At 27.0% G+C, this 19,826-nt stretch overlaps 1 protein-coding gene across 1 annotated transcript; it reads right to left on the bottom strand.

Moving 5' to 3' along the window:
* Positions 1-14,294: 14,294 nt before the first annotated feature.
* On the bottom strand, positions 14,295-16,209 carry LOC124931601 (receptor-like serine/threonine-protein kinase At4g25390). Its single transcript, XM_047472112.1, has one exon. It carries the CDS (start codon positions 16,180-16,182, stop codon positions 14,428-14,430), a length of 1,755 nt encoding a protein of 584 aa, XP_047328068.1. The 5' UTR covers positions 16,183-16,209; the 3' UTR covers positions 14,295-14,427.
* Positions 16,210-19,826: the final 3,617 nt, after the last annotated feature.

A 19,826-nucleotide genomic window follows, 5' to 3' on the forward strand; every position in this document is an offset into this window, starting at 1 on the left:
AATTTCACTATTTGAGAAAACCCATTTCAAATATTTATTTATTTATTTTTTAGAATTAAAGGAGAACTAGCAGCATGAAACCCCACAACCATGATTTTTGATCTGTACGAACAAGATAATTCAATTATAATTTGTTGCAAGTTGCAATGGTATTTGGAGTGGCAATATATAATTACTATATCTAGGTCTAGATATTCTTCCATGAGATTGAGAGGGGGTGCCTTGAAAGAAAATGATGAATTAAGAAGAGCTAGCAGATACTTCCAAATTAAAGGGTAAGAGAAGATGGCCCACCTAGATAGCTAAGAAATATGAATCATCTTCATGCATCATGTTAGCTAGAATCCATGGGAGGATTGACAGAGGCCCTCATTTATAAAAGGTTGGATTCTTCTGCAAACTGTGTCTTGGCTTTACTCTTAGCTTATTTTTTATGTATCTTGAGATTTGGAAGCTTATACATGCCACCCCACTAGTCTAAAATAATGAATGGAGAATGCGAAATTAATGAGCAATTTGGTGTAAATTTTGTCTTGGTGTTTGTCCTTCAATGCTGCAACATTCTTCCTAAGATATTATAAAAAGATCTAATTCATTTACAAGCTCACACACTTATTAGAATTATTCGATTTAAATGGTAAAAAATTAAAATCTGAATGCGGAATTATATCTTAATTGTAATCATAAATCTTTTCTTTTTTATAATGAAAATGTTTTTTAATCTTTTATTTCCTTAAACTTTTATTTCTTTAGATAGAAAGGTTCTTCCAATATGATGAATAAGTTAATTATTTTCTCTCTGTTGATGGGGACGCAAATGAGAAATGATCGTTCTTCGGACCATTAGCGTTATAAAATAACCAATATTATGTTAGTTATTATAGTTTGGTCATTTTTAATTTAACCCCTTCATAAAATTAAAAATATCACTAGCACTTAGATGTCCTCACTTTATATTTATGACAAATACATCACTTATTATAAACTTAATTTCACATTAGAACGCGTTATTTTTACTTATTAAATATGACATTTATACAATTATTTATTATTTTAAGACCTTATAAATTTTAACAAAAACTTCATCCCTCCCTCCCTCTCTCACGCAAACAAACTACACCACTGAAATTTGATACTTTAGTTAAAATTTGAATGACTGAGATTGAAAAAATTATAATTGATGACATAAATAATTCTAAACCTACTAGTTCACATCAAACAAACTCTTAGATCAAAATGTAAAAGTTATGACGATGAATTATTACATGTAATTAATTATTTTTGTTGTGAATAAGTTGTATCTGATAACATGAAGATGATAATAAAAAATTAGTGAATGTAAAGGTCCCCCACAAAAGTATAAGCTCATCATGATCACTCATGTCACTATTTTGGGAGTTTTATGTTTAGCTCCAAAAATACCCAACTTGTTTAAGCATCACATAATTGCTAATAGATATGTCATTGTTTTATCTTTGTCTTTTATAGTGGCATTAGGTGAATGTTTGTCTTTTCTTAGTGGAAAAAAATGTATAAGTTAGTCCTTGAACTTTCCAATAAATTATATTTCAGCTCCTGCACTGATTAAACATATAGAGTTTGATGGAATTTCTAGATCCGCTTTAAGGCTATTTTCAATTTTGTTTATTAAAAAAAACTATTCAAGTCAAATCAAACTATATATAACCACATATAGCAATTACATTTTTTTTATTGTAAATTTCAATAGCTTTATATCCCCAGATCATAATTATTTTCACTATTTGCAGGCCAATTGGTTCTAATTATAAACACTTTCAAAACATTCATTTGAACAAAATAAATATTATAATTTATTTTTAAAAATATTTTTTAAATATTAATTATATATATATTAACAAATTTAATAATTTTTGTGTTCAAACTATCTAACTATATTTCAAATTTAAGGATTTTCAAACAAAATTATTAAGGGAAAGATGATAGGGTTGTAAAGGTTCATTTCATAAGCTAGTACAGCTTATTTTCATTGAGAATAATAACTCATAAATATATATATATATATATATATATATATATATATATATATATATATATATTTATATCATTTTAGACTATTTATTTTACTTTAAAAAAATATGGGGACTTGAACTTAGTTTATGTTTTCCCTTTTCTATTTACAAGTCAAGTCTAGCTTTATTTAGCATGGTTAAAAACCTTTTAATTTTTTGCGTCCCTAGCTAGTTTTTGACATGATGGGAAATGCAACTATGGCCACTATGGGTAGGACAAAGTCATAGATTAGAGTTAGAGGCATATATAGATATAATTTAAAGTTTATCTTAAACTACTGTATATTAATTATATATAGTTTAAAAGATTTGAGAAAGAAACACTTTATAGTATTTGATCAGAAAGATTGAGTTTGAGCTTAGTTATATTCTACTTGTGAGTGTCACTAAGTTGAGAAGAGATTTGAATGAGTGTTGTTTAATTTAAGATTTATAAGTTGAATTTGATTTATTTTGGTTTGAGCTTAAAGATGAAAAAACTACTTAGAGAGCTTAAAATTCCATCTTTTATGGATTGTTCTTTAGCAACAATATTTTATGTTCATCGTTAAAAGAGTTAAATGAAAGTACACATTTCTTTTCTTCTAATGTTGGTGTTTTAAGTGATTAGCGATGAACTTTCCACCGCTAAAGATAATTTTTTAATTAATTACAGTTATAGGCTCATTTTATATATATCAAAAATTTTAAAATAGTTCAAAACAACTATTTTGATTTGAGAAAGATTTTTTGCTCCAAACATTCTCTATTACGTAGACAACTGATTTTCCACTAAATAGTTTATGAATGAGTTATTTAGCTTTATGCTTAGTTCTCTATTTAACCTTCTAAAAAAATACCTTAATTTATCAAATGCCACTCATTTTCCAGTTTGGAAATTGAAAACACTTCAAATCGTGTAGATAGCTAGTTAGGTTTAATAAAAAAAAATGTTATTAAATTTGTTAATATATATATATATATATATATATAATTAAGATATATTTTAAAATATTATTTAATCTAAATCAATATTGAAATTAGATATTTAAAAAATAATAATAAATCGAACTCAGATCTATAACCTTCTACTCTATAATGATTAGATACTTAAGACCCAAGATTGAACATCAAAGCTGCTCATCGGTTAATTCGATATTACAGTATAGACACTAACTCAATCCAATGATATTCATTGAGGCGGCGTCACATGTAAATAAAGGGAAGATGGTCTACCATTATTTCTTATTTTTGCTTCTCTCTTTGAACATTTGACTGAATATCATTCCTACTAAGGTAACTATCTTACATGATCAGTTTAAAATGATACAAACATTTTTTTTTTTTAATTTGTTGGTCAAATTCAATTAAACACAGAAACATAATTATAGCTCCAATTAATTAATTAATTATCCCCATTATACAAAGATACAAAAGAAAAGAAGTTAATAATCTTGTTACCATCATTGAACCCTTGAAGCATCTAACACCAGGCCCCTATCATTAATTTAGACATCCACATCTATTATTTAGTGCTATATATCTTTTGAGATCCGCTTGTTGTTGATAAATTTGTTCAAACATAAGTTTCTCAGGGGCCGGTTTAACAAATGTTGAGATTCTTTACCAGAAAAAAAACACTGATTTCATCTGAAAGCTGCCAACGATTAGGACGTGGGTAATAATTGTTGTCATATATATATATATATATATATGAGTATATATATGAGTATATATATATATCATTTTAATTTCAGGTTATAAATATTGCAGTTAGCCATTAATGACAACCACAAGCAACATATTGTCAACTAGTCACGCCCATTAATGAATCACTTGTCTTACTGTAAATACTGATCAGAAATAAGGCTCCAAATAATGAGATGAAGAATAGGTTAAAAAATTGAGATATTTTATCAATATTCCCTTCATATATCTTATTTATAATTTAATTCCTTGCATGCTTTTAAATACATTCTCTCCAAATTTCATTTACATGAATTTTAAAATATTAAAATTCCACATATATATATATATATAATATAGAGAAGGTTAGCTAGTTTGATTGATTTAGCTTATTATATGTTTTATACTATTCGGTTTATTTTAACGGTTAATATTGATTGTTTTTATGTTCTTTTTTATTTTTATTTGATTTAATGTATTCAGTTTATTCGTTAGATGTTTATATAAATTTATTTTTATTTATTCACAATAATATAAATGAAATCATTTTAATAACTTATTACCCATACAAATAGTTACTTATATAATGTAACAAAATTATGAAGATAAGTGATTTTATAAAAAGATGTACACTTTTTTTTTTCTTTTAAAAAGAGAAGAGAGAGATATGTCAGAGCTCTAAACCCGAGCATCATGATATCATGGGGGAGATTCGAGAATTAGAATTTAAAAACTAATCTTCTTGAACGGTGTATGTAAATAATTTTAATCGTTTTCATTTATTTTTTTGTTTTAAATTATCCTACTTATAACGCTCAAATATAATATTTAACTTTATTGGTTAAAATTAAACTATCAACTCAATTTATTTATTATTTCTTTTTGTTTGAATTAAGAAGAAGCACAACACTAAATAAATATAATTTTTTTTTTCTGTTTTCATTTAAAACATTTTTAATAAAATTAAATTAGTTATATTTTAATTTTTGTAAGTCGATTCTAAACTAATAAATAATGAGAAACTTTTTAGGTCTAGAAATATTAAGTTGTTTGAAAAATAAAGAAAGATAAATTAAGTTACTAAGTACTATTGTTTGTTTGAGAAAATTGTTTGGGAGTGAATTTGTAGATTGATTTTAACAAATTAATGTACTGAAAATTGTAGTTTTGCTACATTGGATGCTTTGTTCGGTTAAGACAAGTTCAAGTCACATTAGTACCACCAGAAATTTTTATTTATTTGTTATATGAAGGTAACATTTATCATAATTTCATACTTTTTTTTATTCAAAATCACTAGTTGATTTTCTTATTTTAAAAAAAAAAATTATAAAGAAAAATAAAATTTATTACCTATTATATATATATATATATATTTTAAAATAATAATATTTATATTAGTTTTCTAGTGGTTAGTGTAAGCATCTTTTAAAATCAGACCATTTTTGGACCAGTATGTCTGGATAAGAGATGAAAAGATGTGTAAACGAGTCGAACCGAGCTCGAACTAGCTCTGACTCGAATTCGACTTGACTCGACTCGTTTTTTATTTGCTCGGCTCGAGCTCGATCTAGCTTTCAATATTAACTTTGAACTCGGCTCGATCATATAACCATAAAATCGAGTTCGGTTCGAAAGACTCGAAATAGTCGAATTTAAATATATTTATATATTAATTTCTTACATTAAATAAAACCTAAATCACCTTTCATTAATCACCGGTTCACCACACAAATATTTCAAAAACAGACCAGCATAAATCAAAACATAGTTCATCAAACATAAAATTTCAGCAATATACGTTATGCGTGTTCATCTCAAATTATATTGAAATAAAAATAGTTTTATATTTTATAAAATATAATACTTTGAGATGACATATATTAAATAATATTACAATATAATTATGTTTTGATTTTAATTTTTAAAAATTATATTTATGTAATTAAGTTAATATCAAATCTATTTATTTCCTTATAAATATTATACAATATATATTTTTTAATTTATAAATAATATATTGGTATATCTTGATATAACAAAATATTGAAAATATCATACTTTTACGATACAAATAATTTCGGTATAGGTCATATCTTACTTTTTCGATATACCGAAAAAATCGATATTCTCGATATATTGCGGTACGATATTTTTGATATGCCTATTATATCGGTAATATTTTTTACCCCTAAGGTATATTTTATGTTATATTAAATAAATATTATATTTTTGTATAATGATTAACAAAAATAATATTGTCGATAGGGTTAGATATTTTGTTAACATAAAATTTATTCCAAAATTTAAAATTTTATTGTATATTATTTTTCCTAACTAGTTATCAAAATCTACACAGAACCAATCTTCGATGTACACTTGTTGTAGACAGATTTGAACAGGAAATGATTAGGGACAATCAAACCATTCAAAGAGTCATTGGAGGATTTGTAATTTAAAAAACAAGATAGAAAATTGGATTATATGGATAAGTTGATTTTGCAAGGCCCATAAGCAATAAGTCTATAAATAGTCTTATGAGTATGTTTCAAATTTTGATTAAAAAATAAAATATAATAAAATAAATTATATGATAAGACTCAAAAAAGCTTGATGAACCATTAATCGAGTCTTATCTAAGCTCGAATTCGACTTAAATCTTAAACGAGCTGGCTCGAGCTCGACTCGAATTCAATTTTGATCAAACGTGAATCGAACTTTGACCTAATGACTCACGAGAGGCTCGGCTCATCAACACCCTAGATTAAATGGACGTAATAATTCAAAATGATGAAAATGAACCATGAATTAAAGATGAGTTGTTGAAACACATGTTTTAAGAGGGGAGTTAATTAATTAATGATGATGTGATCTCTTTTTCCTTTGAAATGAATGACATTAAGATCCTTGATTATGACAAATGGAAGAATCCGATGACAAATAGGTTTTCCTAATTAAGATATATAATATATTAATAAAATAAAATAAAAAAATACTTTTAATATTTGTATTATTAATTTAAATAATATAAATAACATTGCAGGTTGAATATATATATATATTAATGATACGCAAACGATCATTGAATAACAGTAGAGACAGTAGGGAGGGAGAGTTAATCTCGAAAATTTACGAGCTTAATAATTTTTAAGTATTTTTATTTTTTATTTGTTTTCTTTATTATTTTAATGTCATACTTTATCGTTGAGCTTAAATAATTTATTTTTTTCTTTATTATTTTTTATTTGGGTGAAGAAATGACTTGGCGCAATCTGATTGGCTGTAAAAATAAAATAATTTCTCATTTTTCTCATATTTTTCAACCAATAAGATGATGACACATCATTCTCTATCTAATTTCTTATCTCAAATTCTTTTTCCATATCCCTCCTCATATATATATAACAACGGATTAAACACATATAGTTCGCAAACACACTTAACCAAACGCAGAACTTATCACCTGACTGACTCGAACTTAGGACCTCAGGAAGGCTAAGAATATTCACCTTTTTGTCACTAGGCTAGAAAAGGGGAAAATGAGATAACGAGTTAAACACATAGTTCGCAAACACACTTAACCAAACGCAGAACTTATCACCTGACTGACTCGAACTCAGGACCTTAGGAAGGCTGAGAATATTCATCTCTTTTGTCACTAGGCTAGAAAAGGGGAAAATGAGACAACGAGTTAAACACATAGTTTGCAAACATACTTAACCAAACGCAAAACTTGAGTTAAAAACATAGCTCGCAAACACACTTAACCAAACGCAAAGTTTGCTTCCTGACAGACTCGAACCCTAGACCTCAGAGAAACCAAAAACATTCACATCTTGTTGTCGCTAAACTAGGAGAGAAGATTTATTTTTTGAGAATATAAAATTCTTTATTAGTTAGAGCGGCAAATACAAAAGGTTCATAACATAACTATCAAAAGAGCATTAATGTGCATAAAAATGATTTATCAAGAGCTAGCTAGATATTTTATAGGTCATTGTATTGTATGATATTGTATGATGTCTATGATGTAGTTGAATTTTAATTATTTTTGTGAATTAAGGAGAACTAGAATGACACCTCAAGTCATGATTTTCTGCATACATTTAAAGTATTTTCTGATAAAATCGAATTCGTGACATTTTGGTCTCTTAAATTGACTATTATCATTAAGTTACCTTGATAAAAAAAATTATTAAATTAAAAAGAATTAACATGACACCCCACAATCATGACCATCACTTCCATTCAAATAATCCAACGCAGTTGAAATACTCTTATAAATTAGAAAAATAAATATACATATAATAAAACCCAGAAAAATTATTGACTGGAATCCTTATAAATTTTACATATTTAATAAAATTATTGATGCTCCAACAATGGGGGCATATAACAATAGAATAGATTTTTGAGTTGTTAATAATATTATAATATTCTTTTTATATGTTAAATTAATAATTTATAACAAAATTTGTAATAATTTATATTTTATAATTAATTAAAATGCAATATTTATTGTTGACGGAGAAATTTAAAAATGGAGTGAACAAACAGCCATCAAGAGTTAGGACAATAAATAGTACTCGTTTCCAAAAGCTTGACCACGATGTGGCAACATATGTTGTTTTGTTTGCTCTTTCTCTCTCTCTCTCTCTATAGACTTTATAAATTAATAAAAATAAATGTGTGTGTGTGTGGACAAATAATATTGGACAGAGCAGAGAGTTTTGTTTGTATGTATGCGGGTGACCAAAAGACGACATAGTATAGGATTGTGGCGTGGATTCTTAAAACCCTTCATATTATTCTGTGCTCTATTTTGTCTTCACTCGCACATTTATGTATGTATATATTTCATTATTTTGTCTTAAAACCCTTTTTCAGCTATGGGATTTCTTCTTAATTAAGAAATTATTTGAATTGATGATCAGTACCAATTTATATGAGATAACTTTTAAAAATAAGTATACGGGAATTCAAATGAGCCTCGTTGATATGTTTTTATAAATTAGTGTATCTAAATTAAGATTTCAGGTTAGTTCAAAATTTCATATTATATAAAATAGAAACCTAACTCGAATAAAAAGAGTGTCTAAGAAAATAAATATCACGAGTTTGATTTTTATTTAAAACGTTTTAAGTTGAAATAAAAAAATAAAAAAAAAATCATGATTTTACTGTCGTGTCTAAACCATAAAAAAACATGTATTGAGGTTGTTAGAGCTATTATTAAGATATATAAAAAATTTAAAATAACAAAATTTATTAGAATAAAATTATTAAAATAGTGGAGACTCATCACTCATGATAGATCCATAAAAACTCATGTTTTAAGGATATGTATTTGAATTTTTACACCAATACCGTTTATAAAAACATTAAAATATGTTACTAGCAAAAGAAAACATTGAAATCGATAAATAAAATGATTATCTTGATTTTCTTGACAAACTTAACCTCATGGATTGATTAGCTAGTATTCTTTTCACAATATTTTCTAGTTGATCGATAATGGCATGTTACAATTATGATTAATTTTTTCTTGATTTTTTTGTTTAAACTTATGCCACTAATACAATAACTCGTTGAACGGATTCAATTTTATGATTTTGTCTATAGTTATTGTAATCTTTATTGTATAGTAAGTAAATTAATAAAAATAATTTCACTAATGAAAGATATAAAATATTGAATTATTTTCATTGTGGTTAGTTTTATTGAATTATATATTGCATATTATAAATAAAACAATATAAGTGAAGCATGCAAAATATACGAAGCTCCTCAAAAGTTTATTATATGGAAATTGTCAACCATATAACAAAACTATATTAGGAATATCCATTTCCTAACGGTTTCATGATCAATTTTAAATTGAGGATAATTGATGTATTTATAAAAGTTTAGGACTAATATTAAGCATACATAAAGCTAAAGGACTCCAATAAATGTATAGTTTTTAAATAATCCGAATTTAAATTTAGGTGGAAATGTGAAATGAGATTAGTTAGACCTAGGGATGTAAACGAGTTAAGTTATTTATGAGTTAACCGAGCTCAAGTCGAGTTCGAGTAGTTCGATTTTGTAATTGAGCTCGAGTTCAAACTTTATATTGGTAGATTGAGATGCTAATTTTATTATATCTTTTATATATTATATTATATAAACCCTAAACATCTTTTGCACATCTTCTCTCCAAACTTTTTCTCTACTTCACCCGAACATCTTCTCATTTCTTTTTTCTCCCTTATAATGAGCAAATCGATCTTGCACATGCTCGATCTTACACATTTCAGACAAATGAGCAAATCAATCTCGAATAATATGTGTAATTTTAATTAATAAATTTAAGTTTTGAGTTTTCGAGTTCGAGCTTAATTGTAGCTCAAATTGTCAACGAACCAAGTTTGAGTATAAACTTTAGTACTTGATCGAGATCGAATTCGAATATATAGAATGCAAATCAACGAGTCAAACTCGAGTAGTATGATACTTAGGCCTTCATATTTATCATGTGTTTATTAATAGTAAAAATCACTTCAACAAAAATTGGTAAACTAGTTTTGTCTAAAAAGTTTGATGTACAAATTTGTCATTTTTTTTTTTGTTTTATTTTTCACTCACCGGTTTTCTAAAACTTGTATCTATTTCAATAATACTTTTCATACCACATATAAATATAACTAGCTAGTTTCAATTTTTATTTTGAAAATTATTAAAAATAATTATAATGAATATTACTTTATAAATTTTTTTAAGAGACTCAAGAATAAGGTTTAAATAGTGTAATAATATTGATAAATCTAGTTATATTTAAAATCTGAAATAACAAAAGTATCCATAAAATCTAAACCCGAACTAACAAGCAATATATACACCAAAAATATAATAAGATTCTAATTAATTAACAAATATGATTTATTGAATAATCTAAGACTCGTGACTTAATAATAAAACACAAAAGTTGATGTCTACAATGTTACGAGTTATTATCATTTTTAATATAAATGAATTTTTTCAAAAAAAAAAGATAAATGTTATGGGTTATTAGGTTATAATTAATCTTGACAACCAAATTATTAATTGAAAAAAAATACCTTGTAAGATACTAACACATTTGTTGATATTTCTACATGACATGTAGATATTATATAGTAAATTATAATAATAATAATGGTGGAGGGGCAGCAAAAGAAACCAAAAGAGTGTGAAGTTGGATATATATGATAATTGAAAGAAGATATGTAGATAAAATAAATTAATATTATTAGAATTGTTAGTTTTAAGATGAGGTTGATTTGATCTGATCGATCAGTTGTTCTTGGTTTTGGCTGCTGCTCCCATTCCACCACAATATATCCACATACATACAATACAATACAAACAAATTATATTGACCTGTTAATTAATTTGCAACTTCTCTCTCTCATTCTAGACATCTAAATCGAATCATATATATATATATATATATACATATTGAGTAACGACAAGGTCTCATATAAATGAATACCACCAAACATGCATGTTCTACAAAATCCAATATGTTACAGATAATATTATTGGGAAAACAATGAAAAATCATCTCCACAAACCTATATAGCTAATATATATATTTTTAAATAGATTAGAATGAATCTTGTGGTGCTAGCTAGTCATTCATCTGGATCAAAGGCCAAAAGTACTGATTTTTTTTATATATTTATTATATGATCATCACCTAGCTAGCATGTGCATACATATCTCGTTTTGGAAAACCTAGATAGCTAGCTAGGGCTTGTTTGATAATAATTATACTAAACACCACAAATGGATTGCTTAACTAATCAATTTTCTTTTCCCAAAAAAAACTAATGAATTTCCATTTGTATGGGCTTCTTATATTAAAATAACATGGGTTAGTTGTGAGTGTGACCCAATAATTCTGCAGTTTACTTTTTATCATTATTAGGGAAAATAGAAGTTTAAGCAAATAAAGATAAGTGACTTATGATACTTTCGTAAAATTTAAAGTTTACCTAAAATCGTAATAGTTTAATTTGAAAAAAATATAAGTTATATATTATTATTTATATATATATATATAATTAATTATTTTATACTTAGTTAATTTAAAATTTTATTAATTTTTTTTATAAAATTAATAAAAAAAATAATAAGTAAATAAGACTATAAAAAAGTATATTTATAAAATTAATTTTATTTATTTATTTATTTGAATAAATAATAATAATTTTTTAATTTATAAATATAAATTTATTTATTTTTAAGCAAAATCGTAAAATCAAAATTATTTATAAACTCGTAAAATTGTAAAATCTTGTTATCTAGTTTATCTATTTAAGAGTTTGTTTAAAATTAGACCGGTTAACTTTCTATAAAATTGTAAAATTTTAAAATTAAAAGAATTAACTGAATATTTTTATATTATATATTAATACCTAATTATTTATTTTACCTGGAAAAAATCACATTCTCAGATTATCAAATCAGTACTTTTTTTTAATTTATTTAAAAAAATAGTTCCTTAAAATCTTTCACCATTTATAAATTAGTAGTATTATTTTTATATATAATTAAATATAAAATTAATTAAAATAATAATAATAAATTTATTACTACGCGTTTACTTATTTAAATAAATAATATTATTTTTTAATATATAAATTCACTTGATGTAAAATCTTATAATATCTAACTGTTTCGTTAACCGTGACTTTTTTAATTTTCTAGTCATCTAAGTCACCTAAATTGTAAAATTAAAATAATTTATAAATTTAAATAATCATAAAATTTTAATATTATAAATATTAAATAATAAGATTTAATTAGTTTAAGAGTTTACTTGAACCAAAATTAGTTGGACTACTTTAAAATAGTAAAATTTTAAAAATTAAATGAGATTTTAGTTCGCTTCATTTAAGTTGTTTAGACTTTACTCTTAAACCCTGAAAATATAATTAGAATAAACTCTTAAATCATTATTAATTTACTGTTCACTTTCTTTTTAAATGGACTAAGGGAGTTTGTTTAACCTTAATAATATATAAAATGTGCTAAAACATCTAAACAAAAATGAATACAAAGATAAGCAAGCCCATGTACAGACAAACTTAGTGACAGCCCAACAAAAAATAATTAGTAAAACCCATCAAACTATCCTATTTACCTAGAACAACTTACCCATAATGGATCAAATGACATTAAAATGTTAAAAAATAATGCTTATTTATTTGAATAAGTAATTTTATTTGAATAGTTAAATATAAATTCATTTTATTGATGTAAAATCTTATATATATTTAAATTTAGAAAGAGCACTGTTCTAACAATTATGCCCCTTTCAACCTAAGACGTTTTAAGTGAAAATTTGAATCCGTAATATTTTGTCACTTAGACATCACACTTGAGTTAACTTAACCCGTAATATTTTGTCACTTAGACATCACACTTGAGTTAACTTAATGTGATTATAAGATCGTAAAATCGAAATAATTTATAAACTCACAAAATTTTAAAATTATAAATTTTAAATAATAAGAGTTTAACTAGTTTAAGTAGAGTCCTTTTTTTTATTTGACTTAATTTAAGTTAGTCAATCTTAATTTAACTCTCAAGTCCTGTAAGTCTAATTGAAATATATTCTTTAATTAGTTCACTTAAATCTTAAATAATTATTAATTTAATGTTTATTTTCATTTAAAGGGACTAATGGATCTAGTATAGCTATTATAATATATAGCCCACGCGCAAAGGTGGTATAAATCGTGATAAAACATCTGAACAAAATTTAATATAAGCAGGCCGGTTCAAGGTAAGCCCAGCTAACCTGGACTAAGGCAGATCAACCCAAATTATCCATAGGTCAAGAACCCAATATCCATAATGGACCCGAGACAATCTTTATTTTTAAATCTTAAGTGACACAAATTGTAAATAAGAAATTAAGGGTCACAAATTCAACTTCCATCATGATCTCTATTAAAACCAATTAAAAATAGAAATGTTAAATATCACGTCTACATGTTAACATGGGTTAAACTAAGTTAAATATAATGTAAAAAATCGTACTTAAAACCCAATAATAAAAAAATGTTAATATGGGATTGCACATCATAATCTATATTATTTAGTTGTATTTACATTGATCTTAATTAGTCTAAAAAATGATCTATCCTGGTTCAACCTATCAGTCAACTCTAGAAACCTTATGCTTTGTTGATTTGTCCAAACAACACAGTTATGTGGTGGTTTATGCAGATATCATGAATATGAATCATATTTTAGATCCTAAATGCAGTGGATCTAAAAACCATTTATCTTGTTTTCTCATTCATGGATTGGTGGGATTAGATAGTTCCTCACTCAAATCGAATTAAGGGACTAACTACCGGTTACACAGGAGGAATAACCTCAAAATGAACAATTTGGTTCGGGACCAATTGAAGGTATTCTATACCATCCAATGGTTCAAGAATCAATTAACTTTTCAGAAGAAAAAAAAAAGTGTCAATTGTAAAGAATCAAGCAAATTGATAGTTGTGGCGATTGAAAGTGTTAGAATTTAGAAAATGAATCAATGTGAACTTCATTTTATTGTATAAACTTTTGTGCTTAAAGAATCAATAAGAAAGAAGACCAACAATAATGAACAGAGCTGCCTGCATATGTGACTGAAAATTGGGCACTTACAAGTTACAAGAAAGAAAGATTACCGCACAACCAGCTTCCTTTGTGACCTGTTCTTATTGTGAGGAAACCGCGAGAACGACTCAAGTGGAAGCTGGGGCGATTCTAGTTCACCCGAAAACATTCCAACTACTTCCTTCATACTAGGTCGTTGAGCAGGGGATTTCTGAATGCAAACTAATGCAACTTTTATGCATAGTATAGCTTCTTTTATATTCAAAGATTCAATAATAATAGACTGATCCACCAAATCCAGAAGCTTTCCCACACGGGCAAGATGACGCGCCCACGATACAAGATTGAATCGTTCAAATTCCGACATTGGTGAACTAGTCACCTGCAGCGGTCTTCTTCCAGCAATCAAAACTAGCAAAAGAACACCGAAACTGTAGACATCACACTTATCGGATAAATCACAACCTTCACCACCATATTCAGGTGCAGTATAACAAACAGTTCCTCTCATACTTGGCGTGCTACTAATCCCACAACTTAAAGAATCATGATTTCTCCTCTTCTTTCTATCGGTGTTATTTACATCACCATCTTCACTTACATGATCATAACTTGTCGATTCTGATTCTTGCTTCTTATTCTTAATCTTTTTCTTCATCTTTCTTTCGAGTTCTTCACGGTATTCCTCCCTCCACCATTCCCTAGCTGGTCTTCTCTTCTCTTTTTCCATATTCTTGTCGTCATCCATTGTTACCCACCAATCTAATCTCTTCTTTCCTCTTTTTCTCTCTGATTTCCCTATTGGAGTCGAACTAGATGAAGCCCTAACCCATTCACTCTTTGGTTTCTCACTTCCAATCCATTCTATCACATAGTCCTTCACAACCTCTGATTCGTTCTTCTCTTGCTTCCACCACCAATCCTTTCCTGATAGACTCTTCTTTGGGCTTCCGCTCTTATTAATGTTGCCTTCCGATAATACAGCGTTTACTACACCTTCTTCTTCTTCTTCCTCCGGTAACATCTCCGACGTCTTACTCTCTGTCTCTTCCATTATAGACTCGTTGTCATCTGCTCCGCCTCCACCGATGTTTTTCTCCGCATCAATTCCTTCGATTATTGATATCTCCGATCTCAATCTAGCCAAGCCGAAATCGCCGATCTTAGCGTTGAAACTTCCATCCAAGAGTATATTACTCGGCTTAATATCGCCGTGAATCACAGGTGGCTGACAATGGTGGTGAAGATATTCGAGTCCTTTGGCTATATCAAGTGCGATGGAGAATCGCTTCTTCCATTCCTTCAATTCCGCGGACTTGCGATGGAGTAAGCAATCCTGCAAACTGCCGTTGCACATGAACTCGTAAACGAGAAGCATACGTCGTCGTTTCTTATCGGTGGAAAAGCCGATGATTGAGACAATGTAAATCGAATCAATTTTACCTGCTAAGATGAGTTCGTTCTGGAATTCACGCTCGCCTTGGAGAGAACCGACGTCCATAACCTTGACAGCGATTTCCTGACAAGGATTTCCGATAGTTCCTCGGTAGACGGATCCGAATCCGCCGCGACCAAGGCGGTTGGCTGCCAAGAAGTTTGATGTGGCGCGACGGAGGACGGAATATGAGAATCGATGCGGAAGTTTGGAATCAGATGGGACGGTCCTTTTGCTAGTGAGTTTGCGGAAACAGATAGAGAAGAAGAGGAAGAAGGCAGAGAAAGCGGCGGAGGCTCCGCCAGCAATCGGCGGAGACACATGGCGATTGTCCTTCTCAGGCTGGAGAGACGGCGACGGCGACGAGAGCTTCCGGCGAGACGGCATGATGAACGGGAAATAACGGACAGCTTGTTTATTCAACTAGTTAGTTTTCTGATAAATCTCAGTCATATTTATAGCTTAACCCTATTACTAACTGTCTTTCAGCTACAGAAAAATACACTTATGAAAATATATCGGTCGCAGATTTAGGGTTTTTTTATTTTTATTTTAAAACACTCAATTATCAGCTCTTAATTCATCCCAAATAATATATGGTATTAGTAATTTAATTTAACCAAGATTGCCTTTATCAAATACAATATATCAATTTGTTATGGTTTTATAATTATACATAGTAATATATACCGAGAATAATGAATTTTAATTATTTTTTATATATCTATTTGAATTTGAATTTGTTCTTCAATAAACTAAAATATTATAACATTTTCAAACAACTATGTTGTAAACTAAGACGATAACAATAGGAAAATAGGACGGTTGTTCAATTCATCTCCAAAAATCATCTCTAATGAATCAAATAATATTTAGAGGTCGTTGTGTTAGTTTGCAATATTATTTTCTATAAATTGAACTAGGCAATTAGTTGTCGATTGAGAATGAAACTTAAAAAGTCTTCCGAAAGTGGAGATGAGAGTTTTGTCGGAAGTAAGACTTAATAAGTGTCTATTTATTTTAACTGTGTTATAAAAATTTTGATGTTTAAGAATAAATTTAAACAAAAGTAAATGTAAAAAAAACAATTTTAAATAAAATTATGTATAAAAAGATATTTCAAATTTTCATGGATTATTATACCTAATCCTCCTATAAATTATCAATATTATTACTTAAATATTATTATAATATTTTATAGGCATAATTTAATATTTAATATCTAATTTGTCATTCAATACAATTTTTTTCTAAATTCTATCCTATATCCTTATCAATTCAAATTTTAAAAGGTAAATACAAAATTTCTATTCCAAAGTTAGTTGAAAAAATTAATAACAAATAACCTTTTATCTTATTTCCATAAATAATATTGTAAAATAATTAAATAACAAAATGCAAGTGATTTGAATATTTATCAAAATAATATGCTCATCCAAATAAGTATATAAATATATCATAATTAGTTGAATTTAAATTTAAAAACTCTTAACATTTCAGCAACTTAGTCAATTAAATTAGAAAAATGCATAACTCAATTGCATTTCAATATGTCTCCCCAAATTTCTTTTTCAATCATTGGTTGGATGTCTTTTTTTTTGGGTAAGAAATTATTTTTAACTAGCATTTTGGAACCATTCTTATACACAATTTATAAGTTTAAAAAATGTAAATTACGTTCATAAATATATATATATATAGTAATTTTAAGTTAATATCTAAATAACAGCAAGGCTTTCTTATACGTAGTTAATTCTTCTATTCATTAGATAGGGGCATATAATGATTAATTTTGAGGAAATGATCAAACATGTATATATTCTAGAGGATGGAAGTTGAAGTGTTGAACTATTTAAACTAATTAAAAAAAGATAGTAGGTGACATTATTAATATTTTTTTTGGGTAGTGGTGGTGGGTCTAATAAAATTAAATGATGGGTTCAACCAAATTAAATTTTTAAATGAAAAAAAAAACTCAAAGCTAAATTAATCTTGTTTAATTGGGTTTGACAAATGACATATGTCATCTTCTTTGTGCTTTGGATTAGATTAGATGAGATGACAGACAACAAATATAATAAAAGACATTTCTTTTATGAAAGTTGACTTTCATCAAAAACATTTATTTTAATTTCCTTATTTATTATATACACGGCTAAAATCCAATCGGATATGAGAAGAAGAAATCATTATTAAGTCTTAGAAGTTGAGGTTTGATTTGTTATTATTAATTATAACTTAAGAAATGAATTTAGTGCTACACTATTGTAATACTTACTGGCTTTTGGTACTAAACTTTATTTTAAATTAAACTCGATCCGGTCAAACAATTGACAACTAGGAGTTAAAGAGAGAGTTGTTGTTTTGGTCTTGAACAGAGTGTTACGATTCTATTATCTTTTTTGCACATGCTATGCTATTGGTTAAACTTGTTTTTCTTCTTCTTCTAGTTTTTATAAAAAAAAATAAATTATATTATAAATTATATATTTAAAATTAATAAAAAAAGAAAAATAATTAATGAAAAAAGAGAGAAAACTAGTGAGATAAAAAAAGAGAAATAATTAATGAAAAGAATAGAAAAACTAATGGGATGGATGAATTAGACAATGCCAACTCTACAAATGTCGTTACTCTGTATTAATATCTCATCAACTAAACTATCTTCATTTACTTTTTATACTAAATTTAAATTTTAAATACAAACAAATATTTTAATAATTTATTTTAAACAAATTTCATTTTAACTTAACTTTTTATCAAATAAAATAAAATCCTATCAAAATTCTAAACAACTCAAAATATCAAACTAGAGTCCTTAGAGATGATGAGATTAGTGTGACACTACTAATTCTCATTAGTTTTATACTAAAATAATTTATTTTCTAATGTTATTAAAAAAATTCAATTTCTCCCATTTTTGATTCAACTCAGAATTCCCTTCTTGAAAACATATAGACATTGGAATTTTAGATGAAGAACAAATTGTTTAAGGAGATGAAATTCGATCTGTTAATTCTTTGTTTTTATGCATAATTAACCTTGCTCTATATATTATATTGGATGGATTCTAAGCCTAAGGTGATCAAACAGGGCTGGATGATTTTAAGGAGATCAAATAGACCTAAGGCCCAATGAAAATTTAAATTTTGAAATCTCTAAAATATATATATATATATATATATATATATATTTTAATTTTAATAATATAAAATGATATATAAATGGTTAATAAATTATAGTATAAAAATAAAAGATGAAAAAAGAGATAAAAAATTTATATATATATATATATTTTGTATAATTTATATTTAAAAAAAAAAAAGAAAAAAAAGATTAATAATATAATATTATTAAATATTAAAAAATAAAATCTACAACCTGTACTACTAAAAATGTAAAAATGTGACATTTTAAAATTACATAAATCTTCAATTTGATTACCTCAACTCAAAACCTCAGTTAGCTGCTGGCCAGTCAGGATCCACATTGCCTTTAACAGGCCCATGAATAAAATAAACGTAAAAAACATTTTTTTTTCAAAAAATACTAGTTTGGAGAACCGAACCCTAACCTTCATGAGTTGTCTCCACAAAAAAATCATCAAGCTGGGGACTGCCAAAAGGGTTCATGGAAAACCCAAAATGAGTCCTATGTGTCAAAATGACAACATTCTATCCATTTAAGTTTAAGATTCAAAACCACACTAACCATAAACAAATGGGAAGACAAGCAAAGGCATTTAGGATATAGGAAACAAACAAGCAACTCAACTTGTGAAATAACATCAAACAAGTCCAACAAAACAGAAACATAGAGGAATTATAGATAATTCCAGGACAACAAAGACAGCATAGTCTCGAATCAAATCAAACCAAGCAAACCAAACCAGAAACATAGATCTTAAGACGAACAGTTACTAGACTGAGCAAGGATCTACTGAACCTCACAACATGACATGGCATGTGTTTCTTTATCTCTTCGAAATTGAAATATGTACAAGGAGTTCATTTTATTTGTGGGACATTGAT

The sequence above is a fragment of the Impatiens glandulifera genome, chromosome 3, assembly GCF_907164915.1.
Source record: "Impatiens glandulifera chromosome 3, dImpGla2.1, whole genome shotgun sequence".
NCBI classification, from domain to species: Eukaryota; Viridiplantae; Streptophyta; class Magnoliopsida; order Ericales; family Balsaminaceae; genus Impatiens; species Impatiens glandulifera.